Source organism: Condylostylus longicornis, unplaced genomic scaffold (genome assembly GCF_029603195.1).
Source record: "Condylostylus longicornis isolate FDR11 unplaced genomic scaffold, ASM2960319v2 ptg000027l, whole genome shotgun sequence".
Classification (NCBI taxonomy): Eukaryota; Metazoa; Arthropoda; class Insecta; order Diptera; family Dolichopodidae; genus Condylostylus; species Condylostylus longicornis.
This window is the reverse complement of record NW_026577996.1, coordinates 3,253,900-3,273,359: the sequence shown is the minus strand read 5'-3', so window position 1 is coordinate 3,273,359 and position 19,460 is coordinate 3,253,900. Positions and strand designations below refer to the sequence as shown.

General features: G+C 25.1%; 2 protein-coding genes across 8 annotated transcripts; one reads left to right on the top strand and one right to left on the bottom strand.

Annotated features, from left to right (window-relative positions):
* The first annotated feature begins 260 nt into the window (after nucleotides 1-260).
* On the top strand, nucleotides 261-7,437 carry LOC129607492 (hairy/enhancer-of-split related with YRPW motif protein). The gene is made up of 3 exons (XM_055518521.1): nucleotides 261-604; nucleotides 987-1,204; nucleotides 6,623-7,437. Exons 1-3 carry the CDS (start codon nucleotides 465-467, stop codon nucleotides 7,435-7,437), a joined length of 1,173 nt encoding a protein of 390 aa, XP_055374496.1. The 5' UTR covers nucleotides 261-464.
* Nucleotides 7,438-8,382: 945 nt separating this feature from the next.
* LOC129607537 (phosphatidylinositol 4-phosphate 5-kinase type-1 alpha) lies at nucleotides 8,383-19,049 on the bottom strand. Of its 7 annotated transcripts, none has more exons than XM_055518576.1 (17): nucleotides 18,820-19,043; nucleotides 18,429-18,460; nucleotides 18,243-18,374; nucleotides 17,987-18,184; nucleotides 17,791-17,933; nucleotides 17,186-17,737; nucleotides 16,432-16,536; nucleotides 15,899-16,031; nucleotides 15,323-15,410; nucleotides 15,197-15,259; nucleotides 14,940-15,035; nucleotides 14,317-14,499; nucleotides 13,161-13,284; nucleotides 12,342-12,478; nucleotides 12,200-12,279; nucleotides 10,467-10,492; nucleotides 8,383-8,829 (listed from the first exon to the last, which is right to left on the bottom strand). In XM_055518576.1, the coding sequence occupies exons 1-17, from the start codon at nucleotides 18,899-18,901 to the stop codon at nucleotides 8,820-8,822; spliced, it is 2,184 nt and encodes a 727-aa protein (XP_055374551.1). In that variant the 5' UTR covers nucleotides 18,902-19,043; the 3' UTR covers nucleotides 8,383-8,819. The 7 variants fall into 7 exon arrangements, with proteins under 7 accessions (XP_055374551.1, XP_055374549.1, XP_055374550.1 ...); XM_055518574.1 differs by having other exon boundaries at nucleotides 12,339-12,478; nucleotides 18,820-19,042; XM_055518575.1 differs by lacking the exon at nucleotides 10,467-10,492.
* Nucleotides 19,050-19,460: the final 411 nt, after the last annotated feature.

The following is a 19,460-nucleotide window of genomic DNA, read 5'->3' as shown; positions in this document are numbered from 1 at the left end:
TTTTTCTCTTTCACATTCCCATTCATATACCTTTATACTAAACCTACTAAAAACTTTATATGAGAATGTATTGAGTTAAGTGTGGGAAATATTTCTTTTTTGTTTTCATAATTCCTTTATCTCGAGTATTTCATTCATTATTTTTTTTTATATTTTGTTAGTGTTTTGAATGAGTTTGTGTATCCTGCGAATATCGGTCGTTTGCTTATTTCACACACATTTGAAAATTACTAAATGCATATACATATTTGTTTTCTAAAATAAATTCAACCAATAAGGGTAAATCTAATGTGTGCAGAAATGATAGTTTTATTTCATCAGTCGAACGACGTTTGCACACGCGATAAGTCACGTGCTAGAGGAAGTTAAAGTTAAAGTGTGCATATAGTGAAAACTGGATTTAGAAAACATAGAAAAAATAAAAAATAAAATTGTAATTTTAAAATTTAGATATAGTTTTTCGAATGGATCATTCAGTTCACTGGGGATATTCGACAGGACAAAATCATCCAGAAACCTGGATCCATAATACTCGTGGTTTGAAACGTGGTTATTCGGAAAGTGATGGTGATGAATTGTATTCAGAAGAATCTTCCAAGGAACAGTAAGTATATTTGATTTTTTTAATTTTAATATTGGAAAAAAAGTGTTATTACATTATTTCTATATTATCAGTGTTACCGTTTTTGAATTTTTTATTAATTTAAATCATTAAAGAAATAATTATTTTTTTTTTATAATATTATTTCAACAAAGAAATCTTTTAAAAGAAAGTCTAAAATATTACACAATTGTTTTGAAAATAAACTAGAAATAATTTAAATTTTCAAGAAAAAAAAGTTATTTGAAAATGTAGATATTTCAAATGTAAAATTTTAATAAAACACAATAATTTGTATATGTATATAAAATTGCATACTAAACAAAACAAAAATACACTCCAATATAAAATATAGCTAGTAAATAATTTTTTTTATAATGTATAGAAACTCTCCTGGAGCTGCCGTTGGAAATTGTCAATTATTAAATCGTAAAAAGCGACGTGGTGTAATCGAAAAGAAACGACGTGATAGAATAAATAATTCACTTTCAGAATTGAAACGGTTAGTACCGTCTGCCTATGAAAAACAAGGATCAACAAAATTAGAGAAAGCTGAAATATTGCAATTAACTGTGGAACATTTGAAAAATTTACATGCTAAAGGTACATATAATATGTTTTTTTAATTAATATAATATATATATAAGTTTAAGAGTGTTTACGTGATTCCAAATTAATCTGATAATTATATTTCAATCACGAATTAAAATTGTGTATTGCTAAATAAGTCATATTAGACTTGCATTTGTGTTAAATTATAGACTTCGTATTTAACCGGTGATGTAAAACCCATTCCATTGCATATGAAGAGCAAGAATGATTTTGTAAGAGTGAAAGCGGATATGTTTCGGGACTAGATGATTTAAGAATATAAATATCAAGAATTTTTATATATAAATTGTACAATGACCATAACCCAATGCCGAAAAATCCGAACAAAAAATTAGTAAACATTTTTATTATTGACCATTTATTTTTTAATTAAACTTGGATTTAAATTGTATTTTTGTGAATACTAAATTCATGTGGATTTCTGATCAAATGGAAATGAAATAATTTTTATTATTTGTGAAATCCATACTTAAAATTTACTGTACTTCTTTATAATAATAATGCCAAATTAGCAGTTTCTCATATATAAAATAAAATTTATATAAACTTCAAAAGAATAACCTTAAATATTAAGTGTCAAAATTCTTTGATGTTTATACGGAATGTATGTATATTATTTTCAAATTTTTTTGTTTGAAAGATGTACTGCCGCGTTTAGACAAAAAGCCAGAGTAGAATTACATAATACATGTTGTGTAACACATGATATAGCTTTAATCAATCCAAGAATCTTAAAGTATATTGATTTTTTATGGGATTTGAAAAAAAAAATGAAAAAAATTTTCAAAATGAAATCCAAAACTTTTTTTTGTGTTTTTATATATGTATAAAAGGCTTCTTAAACGCCAATCATTTTCAAGAAGAATTTTTCTACCATTTTTTTTTTTTTGCTTCAAAAAATTATTATAAAAAACCTTGTCTATGACATTCGTACAAAAGTATTGAGTTCGTTTGTTTGGGGTTGAAAACACGTACCAATTTATATACAACCATGCATACATAATTGTATACATACATAGATTTACTTTAAGATCAGATCACGTGCTGACTTTTTCAATTTTATTTTTCTTGAAACTTTTCAGTTAAGGGTGCAAAAAAAAACGTACAAATATAAATAAATTCGTATTGCAAATGTATTTTCTACATACATACATGCATGTGTATAAATGTGTAGTAAATGTATTTAACAATTCTAGTTATTAAAGATTTTTTTTTATTTACTTTATGTACTAATTCTTTTATAATTAAAAAGTTAGCAAACAATTAAGTTCATAAATAATTGTACCTGTTTTTGTCTGCATCCTATCTTCTTATGCACATGTATATGTATTTACAAACGTCTTTATATTCTGATTTATAAACGTGCATACGTACATGGAATGATTGTACAGTAAAATCAACTTTGAATTCGAAAACTGTAATATTTGCCGCCATAACAGTAATGCTTTCACAAAATTGAATTTGAAAGTAGGGTAACAGTACAGAAAGTAGGGTACACAGTAATAGTGTATTGCTACACAGTTCAGCAATTACAACTGATAAACTGAATTTTGTAGTATTATAGCGGATTACTTCAATTTTTGAAGTCATAGAAAAATTCTGAATGAAAGTTTTCTGATTCTGAATTTCTGATTTAAAATGTTTTAAGTTGAGTTTTAGTTCGTGATGATATGATATGAAATGCTAATGACTTCTTTCTTATCAAATATTAAAATTCTAGTTTAATTTTTAATAATTTATTTTTAATTTAATAAATTCTTAATATTGCATTAACAAGGAATAAAGAAAAGTTTAATATTAAAAATAATAAAAAACTTTCTGTTTGCTTTCTGAAAAATTAAAGCCGAAAAAATAACATTGTGAGCAGACCTTGGTTTTCATTTTATACGTTGTGCCTTTAATTTTAATTTCTTATAAAAAAATATACATACACACATATATATATTCATTATATACATAAGTTTATTTAGTATGTAATAAAATTTCAACCTACAAACACAATTTTTTAATAATAAAGCAACAAAAAAACTTAAGTCACGTGCCAGCGATCCTTTTTTTTTGTTGTTTTCTTTATAAATCATAAACTCTAAATATTGTATAAGTAAGCAAACCTTAAGAGAACTGTAAAATAAAGAAAACATAATGTTATTACATACATACAAATATATTCATATATATTCTAACCAAATAGCAACAAATCCGGTTAATTATTTTCATAAAATCAGAATTAAATAATTTTTTTTTAATGAAATATTCTTGAAAAATCCAGAAACTTAAAGGAAATCGTATATAATTATGTACTTAATAGGAAAAAGGTCAGGAAGATTTTAATTTTTTCATATTATGAAAACACAGATTTTGAATTATTTCCCAATTAATCAGATGTAAATAGCATCGAATATTATGTTACATATATTTACCAAGCAATTGGTAATTTTCGAGTACTTTTAGCTTCTAATAAGAATTTTTAAGCAATCTTGGTTCTTAAGCTATAACGATTCTGGCTTGATTTTTTGTTATATAAGTCTAATATGCAGAACATATTAATATTGTGTTTGTTCTATAGCAATGTTACTTACACCTTGTCATACAGGCCCGGTTCTAAAGCATATAATTTCTTTGAATTTCTTAAACTATTCAGTTTTCTATTAAGATTTTTGAATTCTGTATTTATTCAATTTTGTTCTCATATTTCTTTCATTGGTATTTGGTTTTGATAAGAGCGCTGATATTCGAAACGATCTCATTTTTCGAATAGATCATCGAACTTTTTTCGAAAAAGATCGAAAATTTCGACTGGAATATCATCAATTTTGTTTTTTAAAATTATACAATCGATAATAAATGGTCAAAACTAATAAGACACTTTACACCACGAGATCTTGTCCACTAATTTATTGATCTAGAACGTGGAATCAATTGTTTATGAATGTTTGACTCGTAACATCCAGATTCCATTCCGAAATAACAATTACTATATATTGACAACCGTAGTAAATCACGCGTGAAATATCAAAAATAAATTTATTATGGAAAAGGAAAAAAAACCACCCATTAGTAGACAAAGATTCTATAATTTAGCAACCTGTTATTCATTATGCAATTACCAATTAAAAAAAATTATAAATACATTCATACATACTTGCATATTTCATTACTATACGTCAAAAAGTTGAATATACACTTACATACATTCTTTTAAATTGATACGAGTATTGCGTTAACCCATAAAATTTGATGAAAGGGTGCTATGTTTTTTGTTTATCCGATCCTATCTATCACCTGAAATTTATTTTTAATTTTTCTCAATTGTGTAAAAACAGTGTATTTATTATTTTGTTGGGTAAAAAATTTCAAAATAGTATCGATGAGTCGAACAATATTGTTTTTATTTGGTTTGTATAAATATAAGTGGGTATTTGTCAATAAAGGAGTTGATCATTTCATCAAAGCAAGAAAAGCAAAGTGAAAAACAAAAACTATTTTATTTTAGTCCCACGATACTATACGGATTTTATGAATGTAGGTATACATGTGTTTCTGTATTCTTCTTACACAGTACGAATCAATACAAAAATCAAAAAAGCAAAAACGACAAATAAAAACAAAATTTCCTTTGTTTCCTACCCTCTTACATGCTTTTATCTCTTTATTGTTCGATTTTCAACTTTTTGAATGTATAAAAATATTCTTCGAATACTAGAACTATACTCGGATATCGAATAGTGAAATTCATAAGGATATTAAAAAAAAAAAAAACATACGGAATTCCTTATAAAATTATTTTTATATTCCTCGGTATATGCGTACATACATATATGTATATATATACATATTTATGTTTCTACTCTCCCTTATACTAAGGGTATAACACTTAGTTTTTTTGTGAGAAAATTTACTTTCTCATGAACAATATTGAATTGAATTGAAGGGTAAAAAGGTAACTGGTTACAAATAATATATATGTATTTATAAAAGAATAATATTGTAATAATGTAATGTGAATTATGTGAGTTTGTGTGATGTTTTTTGGAAGGAAGATTGTCATATAGGAATAATAATTTTAATTTGCACGTTTTCGTATTGGAATAATATTTTAGATAAAGTTCATAATCGGTTTTCACCCCCTTTTTTTTTAATTTTTAGTTTTCATTTTACATACATAAATGGGATCGTTTATAAGTACATGCGGATTATTGAAATATTTAACCACTATATAAAATTTCTCCTATCGAGTAAAATTATATGAGAATATTATATATGTATGTTCCCACGCTTACTGAGTTATTGCAGCAAAAGCGTGGGAACATATAATTTTCCTTGTTTTTTGTTTTTCCTTGTTGAATATTTTACGTTTATGAGTATAGGTACTATTTATTACTCTCAAATTTTAATATTTAAGTTGGATATGAGAAATTTACTATGTAATTTTTTTTTTTTGTTTTTTTGGAAAAACTTTGCGAAGAAATTCTATTTAGAATTAAATATGTAAATAAAAATAATAACAAAATTGTATAGTTGACCTTCTTAAGAGTATGTTTTCTCTGAGTGACTATAGAGATAATTTTGATTCTTATTATAATTTTCTTGTTGAGGTGTTCTTGCAATGGAAATAATTTTAGTAGGTCAATTAAAAATCTGTATAAAAAATATTATGAATTTATTTTAAGTGTAAAAGGAACACGAAATTCTGTATTGGGTGTTTTGTAGTCTGTATAACATGTTTGGTCTTCTGTAATAATTTTACTTTAATATATAAAATTATTTTTAAAATTAATCATGTACCCATGATTTATTTTTAGTGCAACAAGTTGTCTTGTTTTAGCAACATTTGGAATAAAAAAAAATGAAAGTACTTGTCCGGCTCTCGGGGCCAATATTTAGCATAAAAAATATATGTATATATAAATATATATTTCTTTTTTCAAAAAGCAACCACAAGTGTTTCAAACATTTGAAAATTTTTGAACCCCAAAAAATTGATTAATGTTTATCAGTTATTTTTTAACTGAGTCATCATGAAAAAAGACGTACCTACACAGACAAATAATTAAATTAAACCAAGTAACTAAATTTTTTCTAATGATCAAAAAGACTGATTCCTGTAAAGAACATGATAACACGTCTTTATCTGTAACAAAAGGCAACTTTATTAAATTTGGTATCTCGTAATTTTTAAAAAATTAAGAATCAATCTCCCAAGTGGATTAAACACAAAAATATTAAAAATTGATTGATTATCCACATAACGGGTTGAAATTTTTGATAAATTTATTATATGTGTATTTATATATGTGTGTGTGTACTTATTCTTGTATTCTATAATACCATTTTATTATGTAATACTATTATACTTAAAAGAAGAATTAAATTTTATAACAAATTCTATTGTATTTGTAACAATTTTAGGTATAGATGGAACGTCTTGTGATCAATCACGTTTCGCTTTAGATTATCACATAATAGGATTTAGAGAATGTGCTGCTGAAGTTGCTCGATATCTTGTAACAATTGAAGGAATGGATATTCAAGATCCCTTAAGATTACGTTTAATGTCACATTTGCAATATTTTGTTCAGCAAAGAGAATTAAGTGCTAAATCAACAGCCGTAAGTGGTCAAGTGGCTAGTACTGCATGGCCTGTAAATACATATCATCATCAAACAACAAATATGCATCATCATACACCATATCAAGCATATTCAATACAACCAAATGCATCAGCACCTTATGCTCAACCTATACTTTCACATCACACCAATTCAACAACATCATATACACCATCATCAAATTCGCACAGCCTCTCTGTACCACCATCAATTCAAAGTGATATAGATAATGTTAGTGCAATGTTAAATCCAAGTGATCATCATTCAACACCACAACAACATACAACAAATCATTCAACACATCATCAAGCAACTGATCAACATCAAAGTTCAACTTCAAATTCAAATGATTCTGGAGCAAATCGCCAATTGCCACAACAAGAACAAACTCAAACACCCAATTACGTAAACCATCATCATCAGCAACAACAAACAACAGGTAATCCAACTTATACAGAATTAACTACAATAACTAGAAGTTCCGGAGATTATGGTTTAACATATTTACCAAATAGTAATCAAGAATATGGTAACACTACTCAAAATTCAAATTACACAACAAATCATAGTAATAATAAACCATATCGACCATGGGGAGCGGAAATGGCTTATTAAAATTTAATGGTGTGATTTTATTAATATTTTCGACTAACAATTACTAAGTCATATGTCATAAGTATAGAATGTGGACCAAAGTTTTATTTATACTTTTGTAAAATAAAAAAGAATTTATAATAGGATAAAAATTAAAATGTTCTCTTTGTTAAAATTTATATTTATATAATTTACAATGTAAGTGAAAAACATAAATTTATGTGTACAAATTTTACCACCACATAGAAATTTTTTTAAATTATACAACTGTTCCTTGTATCAACATAGTTTTCATAATATATTTATATTTATTTTATAAAAAAAAAGCTATTTTTATAGAATTAAAATATTTTTTATATTTAAATTTTAATTTGCAGTTAATTTAATTGATCAACTGTCGTCTAAGGTTTTATTTGACTTAAGCAAATTTTATTGATTTCTGTATTTTTTCTTTTAAGGTATATAGGATTACACTCATCGTAGTGAACAATTCAATAAAATTTCATATCCATATGCACATCCACCCATAATTTCTAATTTTACGAGATGGCTTTCATTTGAATTACATACTTTGTCTGTGTACGTAATTATAATTGACAACTGCATATTATGGGGTCTTCAGGTTTGATATGGTTTATTATATATACACCAGATATAAAAGTGTAAATTGATGGACAATTTATTTTATTTTCGTCTTTTTCTTTAAAATAACAAGATGCCTTTTAAAATCTTTTGCATATTATTTCGAAGACAACAGAAATTTCCGATAATTCAGGCACTTGCGATAAAGTTCTGACTGAAAGCTTAAATAAAAATTCTTTTCCATATTTATATATTTATTGAATAATTATATGTGTATTTATATTAAGGTTTAAAAAAGAAGTTCTCCCCAATAATTATCGAAAATCCCAAATAATTCTGTAAAATAAAAAGACAAATTGAATAGTTTCCAAATTCAACGTATAACACTGGCTTTATTATAATTTCTTTTTTTTTTTTTTTTGTAATATATTAATATGTGTATATTTATGTTAAATACAATTGTAATAATAATAATGGAACAACTTAACTAACTTATGTATAGGAAAAAACTTGGTATATGATAATATTTTTTCTTTTTAATTACAATACAATACTTTAAATGGTTAAACTTAAAAGTTTTTATTATGAGATCGTAGAGAGATCAAACAACATCATCAAAGCGAAGATATTCACCTAAATACCGTTAATATCTCCTGTTTCGTAAGTATATAATTATTATAAATTTCAATAATATTATAATAAATTTTATTATTAAATACACATTTTAATGATTTTTAATATATAATTTCGTTTGGTAAATATAATATACACCTAATGATATTTAGCTGCGTTTCAGTTGTAATCACTATCTACACGATGTTTTAGATTTTCCTGTAATTGAAAATAAATTCAAAATATTAATAATGTTATAAAATTTTTCAAAAAAAAATAAATTATTAATCAAAAATATTAAAGAATTTGTTAGAAAACATGTTAAAAAAAATTGACATACACAATTTTTAAAATTTTAATTAGGAGAGTAAAATTAAGAACAATACAATGGAGACCAGAGTTTGAAAAAAAAAGCCCCTTCCTTAAGTTTAAATTTCTAAGCTTTAAAACTTTCACATTTAATTTGCAAATAGAACGTTTATAGAATTGGAATTCTTAGTGAGAAAACTGTTTCCCTAAAAATTTTTTTATAAATTTTAAACATTCAATTATCACTCAGAGAAAATGTGCAGTTATTTTTCACAATTATTCACATACCATGCTACTCCAGAAATATAAAAAATAAATACATAAGTTTGTGTTTAGAATTCGTCTATTACCAAGTTTTTGGATTTACGAGAAGAAAATGCATGTGACATTTTAAAAATCAATCTAAAAATTTAATCCGATTTTGTATTATTCTTTGAATTTTTTTAATTCAAATAACCATCTCATTCTTGATGCAATCTATTCTAACTATTCAGCAACTGAAATTTATGTTGCTGATAAAATCAAGCGGAATCAATTAAGTCAATCAAAAATTTATATAAAAAAAAGAACATTTGATTTCACCAATTTGCTTATTATATATCATCGTCTCCCACAATGCATACTTCTTACATAATCACATATAACGAATACCTATATATTTTTCATGAGTATATTATATTAATTAAATATTCTTATTGATTATAAAATTACAAAATCCCTATAATTCCAAATTTAAATTAACTTAAAAATTAATAAAATTTTACAAAATTTTTATTAACTTTATTTTATGTCGTGTATTCTACCAAATTTTGTTTTAATCCGTGTATTATAATTTTTTACTCAATTTTACAATTCGCTCACATATAATTTAGCCTGACAATAGTGGCTCAAAAAAAAAGTCGGACAACTCGAAAATATATTTAATCAAATTTATAATTAAAATTTCGAGTTAAATTTGAATTTTTGATGTTACTCAGAAAACTCCAAATTTTATTTTAATATAAAAATCGTTACGTTTTAGTTAATTTTTTCCATACAGAAATCGAAATGAAAATAGGCAAAAGCCATAATTGGAAAATATTAACAAAAAGAGAATTTCTAGATAATTTGCTATTAAAGATGATCAGATGAAGAAGTCTTTAACCAAGCAACAAAATTTAGTGATAACAACGGGAGGATCACGGGAATTGTTTAGAAAGTTCTCCACAAAACTAGGCCTCCTTCATTTTATTTTTAAATATTTTAGTTCAATATTCAAAAGTTTAATATTCAAAACAATTATCGGACGGAATTTAGCACCCAAAAAAGAAGAGAACATCTCCGAACTAAAAGTGCTTTGGAAGTATTCAAACAAATATTTTACATCTTCCTTTTTATAATTTTTGCATGCGTTTGAATCAAATTTATTTTACGATCATTTGCTCATTTCTAATTTGTTTTTTATCATTCTAAAACATAATTTTTTTTTATTTATGGGTGCGCTTAGAATATTAAAAATAATAATGACATTAATTAAATGAGGTTTTTTATGAAATTATCTAACTTACTTTTTCCTTTTCCCTGTGCCAAATACCTTTAAAAATTATTGAAATTTTTATTTTAGTTTAAAAATTTTTATGAAAATTTGTTTTTCATATTACATACATAAATAAATAAATTATTGTAATATACAATTATAATTATATAATTATAATAAAAACTGATGCTAAACCGGAAATAATTAATAAAATAAAAAAAATATATATATTTTTATTAGTACATAAGAAAACTATTATTTACTACTAAGGTCATGAAATATTATGTATTTAACAACGGAATTTTTCATAGCTAAAAAAAATTGTAGCAAAATTAAAAAAATGAATTCTAATAATCTTCTTATTATTATGAAACAAGTTTGTGCAAGGAAATACATTTTTAATTTTCATGTCAAACAAAACATATACATACATACATACATAATTATGCATTCTAAAGAAAAAATGATTTGCTACAATATTTATTTAAAACTATAATTAGTATGTACAATATGTATGTACTATGTGTTCGAAATTTTAAAAATTTTAACAAGGCTTTTGTGCCGAACTTTTTGCTGTATTCTATATATGTATGTATATGTACTCAATTTCATAACATTCTGCATAAAAGGGCAATCAAAATTTTAATCAATTCTATTACATTTTTAAAATTATTCAAGCAAAATAAATAAACTTTACATATATATACAATACATTCGTTATGTATGTACATATATCCTTAACTTGACAACAAAAAATGTGTTATTAAGAATTAAGAATAAAAGACGACTTGACTTGTATGTGGATTCAGTCAACAATATTGTAAAGTTAGCATATCACAGTAAGCATTTAGCGGTAGTACAACGAAGAGGAATTTTTAAGATTGCGTTCTTTATTGCATGGAGCAAGAAAGACAACTGGGAACCATAAAATAGGTGAAAATACAGATTAGGCAAATATAAAAACGAAGACAAGAAGGCAATAATTAAGGAGATAAATATATTATTGGACTTATAAATCCATTGAAATATCAGAAAAATATAAATATGGTGAATTTGTTAAGCATTTTTTATAATGCAGTGAACATTTAGCCTCTATGACAACATAGAGCTTTGAATATAGGAACTGCAATGGGACGGAGAGCAACGGAAACATTCGGACGCAGTGGCAGAAATGAAAATCGTGAGAATAATACGAAAGAACTTGAAAGTAAACATATAGATATATTGGGAATATTCACAGAAATGCATATTATGGATAGTTTTCAAAAATATTTCTAAATTATTAAGAAATTTATTCTTCGCATTTTAAAATTAATAACTATTGCGGATTCCGAAAATTTTTTAATGGCTAATTTTTTGAAAATTAATGAATTAGTTTCTTGGTTTCCACCAAAACTAATTTTTTTCTTGCTTTCCACCAAAACAATTACCATTTATTATGTAACAAACACGAAAATATTATGAAAATAGTTAAAATAATTAAAAAGGAAAAAAGAAATGCAGTCTTTAAACAACGAACCTTTAGAATTATACTACAGATCACAGTCTCTAATATTAATCAAATACTGAATTTGTCATGAAAAATAAAAATTTGTGCAAATATAATGTTCAAAAATATAAGGGAGATTTTTTATCATAGCACTTTAAAAAAAAAAAAAAAACATTAATTTTCATTATTCTAAAATAAAGAACTAAAGCTAGGCGCTAAAATTAACATTAGTGTTTTTTTTTTCAATGTTTTAGCATAATGAATGTCTCGCATACCATTTCTGTTGTTAAAGAATTCAATGCGTCATCAGCGCTCTTTCTTCCTGATTGAATAAAACCCTGACTTGCAGAGTAATCTATAATCATTAACAAAAATTTGTTTAAAATAATAAAAAATAAAATTTAAAATCTGTACCACTAGAACTTGATTCAGTTAAACTTGGTGTTCCTTCTGTCCAAGTAGATGTTGAATCTTCAATGGAAGCTTTAGATGAATATGAAGACATAACTAAACTATACTGACTATTTGGTTCAGGAATTTGCAAAGGATCAGATCTGTTGTATTATACAAAATTGCCAAAATAAAAAATGTTTAGTTAAAATTGAAAATTATTAATATTTTTATTGTGTAAACTTTGTTTTGTAATTTAAATAGCTCTAATAATGAAATCATTGGGAATAATTTTAAGTATATAAATAGTAAAAAGAAAAACAATTACAAAGTATTTTCAACTTTTAAATAATAATTAAATTAGAACCTTTAAGGCAGTGATTAATAAACAAACAAATAAATGAAAACTATGTGATGATAAAACATGAGCGGTCGTAAAAATACTTTTTAATTTTTTTATAAAAAATTCATAATTTCTTATAGGTCCATTCCTAATATATAGTTGGAAATTTTGATAAAATATAACGAATGTCTTGACGAACGCTCATGGTTTTCGAAAAAGAAAAAAATAAAGTATATTAATTTTAACAAAATTAAATTTCATGATTTTATAGAATATGAATTTATTTATAATCTAGCTAGGGCTAAATTTTAATACCGTTAATTAAATAGGTATATCGCTTAAAACTGCACATTTACTAAAGCCTAAAAATATGATTAATTAAATTTAGAAATTTACAAAAATTTTGGAAACTTCAGAATAAACAATCAATATAAAACTCTTTAATATACTTAATAATTAGTATACATAGATAATTAGTTTAATTTAAAAAACCAAATTTTTACCTTGTATTAGCTGGACTAAGCTGCACATTTGACTTTGAGGATATTTTACTTATATCAGGAGATTTACTTTGGACACCATCTTGGCTATCAATTGATTTCATTGAATGTGATGGATTCGATGAGCCTAGCAATACAAAATGTAAAACGAAAAAAGAAAAAAATAATAAAATGAAAGCTCAAACCAAGGCTAATCTAATTCTAAATTCATACTTAAAAGCTATTAATACTATTTTGGGTATTTTCTTAATCAATAAAAAATAGCTTAGGTGAAAACAAAATCATTATGTATTAAAATGTTTTGTTTTTTTTTTCTTTCACTAATGAGAGCATAAAATATCAATGAAATAAACTCTTTTTAATCTCAAAGAGATCGCTAAAAACATCAATGAAATTCTCTTGATTATTGTCGTTAGTGTCATTTCCATCGATAGCCATTATAATATAATCATAATAATCAGATTTGTTACGTTGCCGGGCTGCTGATGATGACGTTTTTACTTTATATTGTCCACTAATATCTTCAAAAGCACCACTATTTTCATTTTGTGGTATATTTTGTGATATAGAAAAATTTTTTAATGAAGCGGTGCCAGTATTCGAAATAGCACTTTGGCGTCGTTGCATTAAATATGAATAATTAAGACCTGTAAAATCTGATGGTCTTCTACCAGTAACAACAAGTGTTTTTGACAGATTATCTGGGTAAATATTATGCTTTTTGTTTTTTGGTTCAAAATTTTTTATAATGTCATCATGAGCTTCAAGCCAATCTTCAACATTATTCGGGCACCATTTTTGTCCAAATATAGGTTTAGAAAAATCATGCTCGGGTATTTTACTAGAATTTCGATGATCGATGCTCATTTTCCGATTTTCTGTTATTTATTTATTTATTTAGTTTTGTGTTTTGAGACGTAAAATATACAAAATAATTTACCCAAAATTAAAAAAAAAAAATTAAAATATAATTTTCACATAAGAAAGTAGAAACTAAAATTCATTGCGAAATAAATCGATGTAAAGTAAATAAAAACAAATAAAGTATTGACAAAAATTTTTACAACTCCATCAGTAAAAAATATTCTATCTTCTTATTTCGTAAATTAAACTAATTTTTATGGTTTTTATTTAAAAAAAAAATCCTTTAATGCAATACCTTTTGAATTAAAAGCGTCCTTAATTCGAACTTTAGCTTCATGATGAGATTCAGCTGGTGGTTTTGGTGAACCACGTGGCGGTACTGGAGGAGGAACTTTAATTCTTGACTTTTCCTGGCTTTTCGCCCTCGCTTGAACGGGCGGATTTGTAGGTGCAGCTTTGAAAACTGCTGGCTTTGGTGCTGAAATCAGTTTTGTAATTGTTAATAGAATTGAAAAAACTTAAACAATATCATACTATACATATTACATTATGCAGAAAATGGGTAGCTTTTTGTAAACAAAAAAAAGAAAATTCGATTGTGTAAATGTATTTTTGGTGGAAAAAAAGTAATTTTTTTAAACTAAATTGCTAAAGCTTTATTAAAAAAAAATATATAATTAAGAAGATATATATTCGAACCTGAATATATTATGATGACTATTCGCAGTACCAGTTTCCCCTTGAAAACTTTTTTATTTAATTAATAAATAACCATAGTTATCAGTAATGAACTACTAAAAACAATTAAAATTCTAATGTAAAATTAGTCCCATCTTAGTTTATTTTTGTTTTTACATTTTAAAGCTACCACCAATTATTAAAATTAATATTATGTTTTCATTCCATTATTGTTCTTACCTACACCATTAGTATCCTTTTCAGTAGTAGTAGTAGTACTTTGATTTTGAATAATTTTTGATATACTTTTTCGTTTCGATGGGGAATGCTTTAAAGCTAGAATTTAAAAAAAAAATTTAAAAACGCATTTCGGCTTAAGCATTTTGCATTTTTTAATGCATTCATATTGAAATTAATCCAATTATCTTTAAAAACTTATGAATATTGTGTGAAAGGCCCGTAAAATTCTGGTCTCGTTAATTAAAAATTAAACTTACCAATGTAACTTGATACAAGAGTCCTAAATTTCTTATGTGTACCTTTAATTTCTGGCAAATCCACTATAAAAATAAACAAATATTTGAAATATTCGGCAACATAGTACTATAATCAATATAACTTACATGATGGTATCTTTTTGAAAACGGTTTTGGCCATAAAATTTTGAAATCTTTGCGCGTAAAATGATGGTCTACAAACTGAGACGGTTTCCTACATAGGCATAATATTAAAATTTTAAATTTGTTAAAAGAATTTTGTTAATAACAGAAATTTTAATGTTTTTGTAGCTTTGTGTATTTCTCAAATAAGAAAGTAAATACATTTAAGAAATATTTAATTGCACTTTTCTAAAAAACAAAATAAATTAACTTTCCTAAAAATCGCCTTCAATTTTTTTATATTAAAAAAATAAAAATAATAAATTTTTGAGGCTTTTAATTATTACTATTTCATGAAGTGTAAGGGACTTGTGAACTCTTATTTTCTTAGACAACAGAAAACATCGAATAAAAATTGAAAATATTATTATTTTTGTTTGAAAAAATTTAAAATAAATTAAGATTGATTAAAATAAAATAAAAAATATTAAGCAAAAAACATATTAATTACAAAAATAATAAAAACAGATAGATAATATTGCAATTTAATATCAAAAAAATTAACTATTGCTAAAGTGATTTGGAATTACAAATTCTTACACCATCGTGAATAATGCTTTTAACTGTGTGTTCTAATTTCTTTTTTAAGCGATATGATTGCAATATGTCAATTATTCCGATGAACAGCAACAGTCTTTCTCCTTTTTCACTTCTTGCAGGAATTCCGCCTGGACTATAAGAAAATTAATTGGCGATTCTTTTAATATTTTCTAATTAATTTTAAAAATTGTTTTGAAATGAGAAACTCAAAATTATATTGTAGACGTATCTAATTTTGGCGATAAGATCGAAAATCTTTAAATATTTTAACCTTTAAGTAATTTGAAATTTCACATGAAATTAAAAGAAACATACATACATAATTTAAATAGTTTTGAAATTACGAAAAATTTGGAAGAATATTCGACATGACGCAGATAAAATTGTTATTCTAGTTCATTAGATAATGTCATAATAGTTATTTCAAGAACAAATATATATTTTGTTCATACAAACATTATGTATGTATGAAAATTTTTATTTCTTTAAAATATGAAAGCAAGCTTATGGTTAAATTTTTTTTATCTACTTACGGTACATCATCTTCTTCGTCAATCGGTTCGCTTTCTGCTTGTATACTTTCCATTGCAGTAGAATGTGCTACGAGCCTTTGTCGATTAAATGATCTATAACAGAAACTGTAAAATGGTTTCACTAAACAGATGATTATTCAATAATTTTGGTTTTTTTTACATTTGCAAAATTGAGGTATATTACAAATTTTTATATTTAAAATAAAGCATTACAGTAAGTCAAAGCAAAAGATTATTCAAAGTACTAATTACTTAAGATTATCATGCCAATATTTTTTAACACAAATTTTTAATTAAATAATATACATGTTTACTTACCAAATATAATTATTTTACATTATGCAAAATACAAGGAAATATTAATCCATCGTTGCCGAATATACGAAAAAAAAAGAAAAATTAAATTATAAAAAAGTGCTTTTATATTTAAATAGTGCATAGTAATAAAAAAACAAAATTTATTTATAAAAATTATAATTCCAATGCCAAAAGAATTTACTCATACAATTCGAAACTTGAAGACAAAAATTAAAATTAACATTTAATACACATTTTGTTTGGTGTACATTAAATGTACAAAAAAATACTAATGAGAAATAACTACATGTTTTCAAAACATCACAGATTAAAGAATACATACATCAATCGCACATACTTAACACAGAATAGACAAATATTTTAAAAATATCAATTATTATCATTAAAAATTTTCGTTATGTTATTTACATGTTAGAGCTATTAAATTATTACTTACTTATTGCGATTCAAAGTTCTAGCACGAGCACGTACATCTTGAGCCATGCATTGATCTGCTTCTGGGGCATCTTCAATGTCGTCTTCCAATTTTGGGAAATTTCCTTTACTTTGTGAATGATGTGCCTTTTGTTGATGCGATTGTTGGTGTTGAGGTTTTTCTTGTTTTTCTTTTAAAGCTAGATCTAAATTATGTACACCGACAAGTAAAGAATAATCCATTATTTTAAATGATTCTAAAACTGTACAATCACGTTGAATAGTTCTTATTAATGCGCTATAAGTTTCTGACTCTAATAATATGCCATTAGGATGGTGCTCCATAAAGTCTAAATCCTTAAAGGTAGGTGATGACTTATTGCGTTCACTTTTCGAAGCTTTCCTTTTGTATGTTGAACCTTTTAAATCATACTTTAGATGCATTTTAACTGATGATGGCAATAAATTATTCATAACAACAAGCCGTACGTTTTTCGAGTTACATTGAAAACAATATAAACCAAAGAATTTTGGTAAAAGAGTTCGTGGATTTTGATTCAAATTCATATAATAACTAAAAATAAATAGGTTTGTTTTCAAATTTTCTAATCAAGTAATATTTTTTACCCTGGTAGTAATTTCTGAAGAAATTCTCCTTCTTTATGTTGAACAGTTTTTATAATAAACTCGTCGTCGTTCGTTAAATAGAATATTGAACCCGAAGCACCAGGATTTGATAATTCTCTCAAGGGTGCATAACACATTGACATCTAAAAACATACTTCTTTTAACTTATTTTGTTGTACACTGTAACTGATCTTACCATAAAGTCGTCTGGTCTAATTCCAAACAAGTCTCTAAAATAACGAAAAGCGATAGGAGCGTATATTTTAAATCTAAATTCACTAAAATGATGTGCCGGTGTTAAAGTAGAGCCTTCTGGGGGAAATATTATAGATTCGATTTCCCAAAAATCCATCATCAGTAAATCACGTTTCGGTTTTGACGCTAAGCTTCCTACCTGTGGGGTATAAAAATTCTTATGGTTAGGTAAAGTGACAAAATAAAACAAAAATTACAGTATGCTGTATGCCTAATTGAATGGAACCCATTATCTGCGAAGTTTGTATTTTTTTATATGTTATCTCCCCACCTTCTCCAACCCGCCTGTGGCCCAACTTTCTTTCCTTATCAGCCTTCGCCCTTGCACGCTAAATTTAAAATTCATGAATAAGAAAATTTTATTTTTTTTTCCTTATACTTACGTCAATTGCTTTCTCATCTTGAGCATTTTTATCTGAAAAGATTAAATTTTTTGAAAAAAATATAACTAACATTAATACTTAAAGGTTAAAATAATTATTGACTATTTCACTATTTTTATAATTTTAGTTATTTTTACATTCATAGTTATTATTTTAAATTAATAGTCATTTTAAAATAAAATCCTCTAACTACTTATTACTTAATGAGAAATATTGATATTTCAATTCTATACACGTCAAAATCTATTTTCTATTAATAAAGGAATTTTAGCCAAAGTGATGTTTAAAACTTATTACAAACCTTGTTTTAGGAACAAAACTATTTTAGCTTAAGTTATATATAGTAACTATTTCAATATATATTTATGTATCTATAAAATTATTCACTCACCTAGATCACTAGTTCTTGATTCACTTAATCTCTTAGAAGAATATGATTCGATTTCACCTTTAATATCTGAATCTGTGTCCATTGTATTAAATTGATTCCATAATAATTTGATTTTTCTACTATATATTAAATTTGCCTTAAAATAACAGCCCAAAGCAAGAATATTAAATTTATTTTTCACCAAGTCTGAAAACTGAAAAATCTTGACAACTTTTTGACAAATGTCAATGTCAACGAGCACAAATATTTCCAATATTACCATATCCTCTCATATAATGGAAGGCAGTAGTGGTTATTAAATTTGGTGTGGCAAATTCATTGAGTCATTCAAAAAACCTAAGTTCTTTTTTAAAAATTTCTTGTAAGATTATGAGGATATAGAAATCGAAAAAAATTTAGAATTTTTATAGTTGTCATTTCAAAAATACAAGGAAAGTATTGTTACGAAATTAAATCATGTATTGAGTCAAGATATTTTAAGTCATGCACCTATTTCTGAACAAAAATTTTTACATAAATTAAACATTGGTATTTATTTATACATACATATGCACGTATATTATATTTATATTCATTACTGTAACGTTTTTTTTTCAGAAATAACGGTTTACTTATTTTTAAAATTTCAACATTGGTTTGGT